Source organism: Arachis ipaensis, chromosome B07 (assembly GCF_000816755.2).
Source record: "Arachis ipaensis cultivar K30076 chromosome B07, Araip1.1, whole genome shotgun sequence".
NCBI classification, from domain to species: domain Eukaryota; kingdom Viridiplantae; phylum Streptophyta; class Magnoliopsida; order Fabales; family Fabaceae; genus Arachis; species Arachis ipaensis.
The window spans coordinates 1418437-1425185 of record NC_029791.2 but is presented as its reverse complement, the minus strand read 5'-3'; the positions used below and the strand labels follow the sequence as shown (position 1 = coordinate 1425185).

Below are 6749 nucleotides of genomic sequence, written 5' to 3'. Positions count from 1 at the left end.
ATTGTACCTTTTTTATGTTATATCTCATGTCCCATTTCAGGTTTTAAGCTTTATTCTTTGTATATTATGGGGACATGGAATCGTGGATAGCAGCCTCTAAAAATAAAAGATTCTCCACTTGGAATTTTGGATATACAAATAATGTTCTCATTTTATTAATTACCAAAAAATGTATTATTTGATGCTTTATGTTGTATATACTTTTTATATAAGGTCAGAAAGGTCTAGGACCTACAAAATCGTATAATAATTTCGTTTGCACAATCGTTGAATTAGAAAGCAAGCTTATCTTGTTCTTGACCGGAACATCAATATAAACCAACCCAAAAAAAAGCAGCAGCAATAATTGGGGTCAAGCAACATAAAGAAGAAGTAGCTACAAACTTGTATATGTTTTAATTTTTGTCCTCTTTTTTATTCGTAAATTCATAATTATATTTACTTCTTTTAAGCACCATCATTTTATTTTCTTCATTTACTAAAAGGTTAGTGAAGGATTGCTATGATAGAAGACAAGAAAAGAAATAGACAAAGGCATGTGTTCTGCATTTCTTACCTTTTCTATAATGAAATCTCACCGATGTATTCATCATCTTTAGACCAATCTTCATAGCGAAAGAAAAATACTTGCTTGTTTTCATAAATTTTACGTGTATTATTATATGATTATAAATTTATAACTTCAGTTATCGATAAGTACCAATGTACAAACAATTATATACTCTAATTATTAAAAAGCATGTTCCATGTAAATTCAAAATTCAATATTAATGAACCTCTTTTTTATAAAGATTATTTTAACCAAAATATTATTGTAATTCATTCTACAAGCATTGGAATATGAAATGTTTAAATGTTACAACTCTGTGGACTAAGTCTATAGGGCTGAAATAAATGACGATATAAATAAATAGATATAGGTAAATACAGGCTTTAGTAACTTGAAAAAATAAAATATTCTAGGATTCCTTCATTATAAATTACACTTGATTTGCATGTGGATCAATCATATTACATACATAGAATAAAAATTCAACAAAGCTCTCTATCAAGGGAAGAATCAACCGTAAGAACTGCATGCATGTTTATGCCTTCAACTTGGAAAATCAGGTTACTACTCAACAAGCTTGTCCAAACAATAATTTGGAAGTGTCTTCCCCCAGATAATTTTCTCAGTAACATAATCCAATCCTTGAAACCATAATAAAATTTGACATCAATAGAAAATCAACAATGCCAGAAAGTGTAAAGGAGACAACATTTGCAAGGGAATAGCATCATGCATAGCTTTTCAAAATTCAAACCAATAAAGGTAATACACCACTACAACAAAGTAGAGTCTATACAAATATCTATGCAACAAATGTAGGTACTTTTTGAAAACCTTGCTAGGGTATATACAAATGTAGTGCAGAAAACAAAATGACAATTGAAGGCGAAATGCCCTGTATCTTTTAAAAAATCACATTTCTTAACCATTGATGGGTGAAGTGAAGCTTACTCGGGTGCAATATGGATTAAGAGCCGTAAAATGTCGATAGCTCAGAGCTTGACCTCTACATCCACACCAGCAGGAAGATCAAGCTGCATCAGAGAATCTATTGTTTGTGCTGTAGGATACAAAATATCAATGAGACGCTGATGTGTTCTGATCTCAAAATGGAATCGAGCATCCTTATGTACATGTGGCGATTTAAGAACACAATAAATTCTCTTCTTCGTTGGCAATGGTACAGGACCCATGGTTTTTGCATTGGTATTCCTTGCTGCATCTAGTATCTGCTTGCAAGAATCCTCTATCAAGGGCACCCAGTAAGACCTAAGTTTGATTCTAATCTTCTGCTTAGGCGCCATCTGAAAATGGAGGGAAAACTTCAGGTAAACTGAAATTGATAAGGAATTAAGGAAAACAGTTACGAATCGGGAACAAGATATAACAGAGTTGATGAATATACCATATCTGGATCACCACCAATGCTAATTGAGGAAGTGGTACGAGTGTCTGAATCTCCAACCTTAGAAAACAACACAACAAAATCAACAAAATCACCAAATTGATTCAGGAGAAGTATGAATGGATATCATTCATTCATAGCTAAGCGAGATATCATTTTCTTTTTTTTGACAGAATATGATTTTTTATTAAAACTCTCTTGGAAATTCAGTTCCAAAAACTGTGAATTTACAAAGACCATGAAAGGTACCAGGCCTGAGTAGAGAAGAGGAAAGAAAGAAGAGTAGAGAGAGAGTTTTGTGATTGAATCTGATCTTAATCTTATTATTCAAGTTAATTACAATGTTACAGTGCTCTGCTATATATACAGACACGGAACAGAAATGTGAATGGAAGGTTGTAACTAACTGAAGAGCCAACCTGGCACTCTTAACAGACTTCTCTAACTAACTCTAACTGAAAGCTAAAGCATTACTAACTTCAAACTGTTTTAACTGAATTCCAGCTCCTTTGAGTAGCTGGATTCAATCATTACTCTATCAGACCAAATAGCATTGTTTGATTCATATATACAACTCAATCTAGTGAAAAAGGATTATATTTATAAATCACTATTAGTAACCTCAACAGAAACTTGCCTTTGTTAAGTGTGTCTCTTAGCTTGAACTATAAAATTTTATCCTAAACATTTGCATAGTTATCCTTTTGCTAGAACATTATATCCACCTAATGGTAGAAAAATTCTATCCAGGCTCCTTGTCCTAATCCATAATTGAATCCACAAAACTAAAGAAAAATCATAGAGCTAAGTTCATTCATTCATTGTTAAATTCAATCTCATTCTAGTGACCAAGCACTCTGAGAAACAAATCAAACAATATACATAGATATATACTATATTACATTGCACAATTTCCAATTATCATTTTCACCATCCAGAAAACTCAAGTTATCCGAATTCGAATGAACAAAAATGAAGAAATGCGATATGCACAGACCTGAAAGGTGGTCGCCTCAGATTCATCATCGCCAAGGGTTTCTGGAGGTACGTCTAGCGGTTCCTCAGAATCCAAAACTTCAGGCGCGGCATAAACCCTAGTTGATGAGTGAAGCAGCTTAGGGGTTCTGAGCTTGAAGGTGTTACCAGATTGAAAGCACAAAGACGCAAACTTTGGGTTGGAAGAGAGCGAGGAGGAAGAGGTAGAGAGAGAAAGAGGAGGAAGTAGTGCCGCAGAGAGAGAAGAAATCATCGCCATCGAAGAAGCTCTGAGGTGAAGAAGCTCACTCTACACTATCTGAAAAATTTTATCCATTTGTTTTTTTTTTTTTGGTCAGGTGGATCCATTTGTTTTCTAAATTATTATTTAGAAAAATATTTTGGGCCTAAGTTACTGTTCGAGGCCCATAATGAATAAGTACTCAACTTCATATGGATCATTGTTGAAGATACGATCCAATTTATTGACCAAAAACAGTAGGCCCAATTTCAATTTTTTTTTACATTCTAATTTTTTGGCAGTAACAATTTTATTTTTTAACAATTACACTCGGCTTCTTTAAATAAAAACTTTTGAAAACTCTTAACTCTGTAAAATTGTTCATATTAAATTACATATTTTCTTGTTGTATACTCAACTTTGTCACTTCACACCAACGCATGGTGTTTCACTGTTTTTGTTTTTTTTTTTTTTTATTATTGGTCACTTGAATCCAATGTAAGGGTAGGTTTACCAAACAATATTTAAACTTCTAAAATGTCGTCTCGAATATATATACACAGGTATAAATGAAGAAAAAATTGTGGCCTAACAAAAAACAATCACATCAGCGCAGCTTTTGGTATATGGAATTAAGAAAAGGTAAATAGTTACATTAATTCTTATTTATGGTCAAATGGACCATATGTGTTAATGAGGTGCCAGTTGAAAAATATGAACCTCAAGCAATTTTTACTTTTTTTTTTCTTTAATTTCTTTTATCGATATAAATCATACTATGATAATTTTTTTTTTTTAACCAAAGATAGGAGACTCGAACTCGCAACCTCTTAATTGAGTATGGAGAGACTATGCCATTTGAACTATTACTCATTGGCCATACTATGATACATTTAAAAGTAAAGTAGATAAAGTTAAATTGTGAACCTTTATATATAAAAGTGAAAAATAAGAATTTATATATCAAAACATAAATCATATTGTTAAATATGATTTTTTTTTTCTTCCTATATATCATTTAAGTAGGAGCCAATTGAAACTATATAGTTCAATCGATGTAGATTTTTTAAATATTAAATTTAAGTATCATATCTTTAGAAAACCATTTTTAGTGAAAAAAAATAAAAATTTAGCTAATACCAATTTAGATACAAGGAAAAAATGTTAATTAGCTAATATTTTTATTCTTGTTAAATAACTTTTTTAATTATTAGAAAAAAAAAAGAGATTAATTTAGCTAATATCCAGATTAATTTTCTTTGTGCCTAGCTCTATTACTGGTTAATCCATATTACTTATTAACCATATATAATTTCTTTTTTCTTCACCGAAGAAAAGAAAATATTGTTTTGCATTGAATGTGCCTATGTTAGTTTCATGAAGCTACAACCGCACTTGTTGCTGAGGAGTTCTTTCCAACTTCTAACAGTTTCAGTCCTTCATTAATTATTTGCCTTATTAGCTCATTCAATTATCTTATGCTTAATCTTATTAGCCCTCCTTAAATTAAACCCAATATATATTGGTTAATTATTCCTAGCTATTAATTCCGTTAAAACCATTATTAATTATATCCTCTTGTCATAGAGGAGTAGTGAACTGGTGATGATGAATAATGGTAGACAAGTTATTGTGGTTGATCAAGGTGGTAATGGAGATTTAACAACAGTTCAAGGTGCTGTTGATATAGTTCAACAAAACAAGAAAGAGTCAAGATTTATATTTTTTCTGGAATTTATAGGTACATAATTATTGCCATTTTTACATTCAATTTCAACTCTTTCTTTTTTTGTTAGCATTGTCATCATAATTCTAATATGTTTTTCTTTTCTTATTGTTAACTTTTATGTATGTTTAATATTAGAGATATAACTATTTTATGCGTTTTTTTATTAATTTATTTTTTTTAAAAAAAATTAGAGATTAATAAAATTATGAAAGAATAGGAAAAGCAAAGAAAGAATTTTTATTGATTATTGATTAATTGAATTGAACATGTGTTGTAAACTATGAGGGTAAAACTAAATATATATAGAGCATTGTCCTATGAAAGATAAAAGTAAAGATAAGATAAGAAGAGAAGATAACATAAAGATAAGATAAGATAAAATAATAAAGACTAAAATTGTAATTGAATTTATGTATTCTGTTGGGCTGAATTTGTGGGTCACGAGACTTCTTTATTGTTGTCATAGACTAATATAGAAGAATAGTTTAATAGAGATCAATTTTTGTATGGTTTTGAATTTATCTAATTACAAGATCAATTTTTATTGAAAATCTTTTTGAATAAAATATATTTTGAGTTTAGTTTTAATGCACTAAGAATATAAAAAGATTTAGACAAATTCAGTTATAAAAAAAATTACCTTCGTTTTTTTATCACTATTCACGCTGTTATTATAATAGTTATTTTTAATAACATGTTAAATAATTGAATGTACCAATAAAACTGTTTTACAATAATAATATATCAAAATTAAATTCATATTTTTTATTTTACTAGTTGGCTTACTAATAGAAATGACTATGAAAGTTGAAAGATGTTTGATTTACAAGATTGTTATATTGTTTGATTAATAGTAGAATTTGGTAGATAAAGTTGTATTCTACCAAGTTAGGGTTGTTGGGGAACAAGATACTCTCCTTGATAACACAGGAACCCATTATTTCTACCAAACTTACATCCAAGGATCTGTTGATTTCGTATGTGGCCAAGCAAAATCACTCTTTCATGTAATCACTTGTTAGTTCTTACTTTATTTTCCTTTTCATTTTAAAGTAATAACTAATTATTCACTCAGAGAATTATTGGCTTAAACATTTATATTTGAGTAGATTTTTGGTGTAATGTCTCAAACCTTGCACTTTGCGGGGAAAAAAAATCTCTTTAAACTTTTTTAAAACCTTTTTTCTGTTTTTGGTAATTTGAAAAGTTCAATGTAGGAATGTATACTATACTCAGTAGCTGAGAATCGGGGAGCAATTGCAGCTCATCATAGAAATTCAGCAGAAGAAGATACAGGATTTTCATTTGAAGATATTTTCATGGAAATTAAAGTAAATACAACATTTTCATATTATATTTTTTCTTGGTTCACAAGTTTAAGGGGATGTTTGGTTTATATTTTTTGTTTTTAGAATTTTATAAAGAAAAAAAAAATCAAAACACAAATTAATAACAAGAATTCTAAAATCTCAAACAAATTGTCATAAGAATCAAAATAATGATCATAAATGTTGATAATTTTTGTTTAAAAATAAAATGCTCTGCTCCTTTTGATGACTTGATATTAGGAACTCTGTTAGAGCATGAAATCTATACTTACTATCACAAAAATGGGTTAGATTGAAATAAATAAATAAATAAATAATTTTGACCAAGTAATCAAATACAATGTCTTACCATTGAGGAATAGTAATGGTAGAAAGTAGCAACACCACCATGACTTTAGAGATACATACACATTTGTGCAAAAATTGATACCAATTCAGTGAATCACTCTATGATCCTAACCAAGTTATCATAAATGTGGAGAGGTGAGAGGTGATGGAACCATGTGTGTGCTATTATTATT

At 29.7% G+C, this 6749-nt stretch overlaps 1 protein-coding gene across 1 annotated transcript; it reads right to left on the bottom strand.

Moving 5' to 3' along the window:
- Positions 801-3266, bottom strand: LOC107608773 (30S ribosomal protein S10, chloroplastic). The gene is made up of 4 exons (XM_016310506.2): positions 2953-3266; positions 1956-2015; positions 1502-1854; positions 801-1191 (listed from the first exon to the last, which is right to left on the bottom strand). Exons 1-3 carry the CDS (start codon positions 3208-3210, stop codon positions 1543-1545), a joined length of 630 nt encoding a protein of 209 aa, XP_016165992.1. The 5' UTR covers positions 3211-3266; the 3' UTR covers positions 801-1191; positions 1502-1542.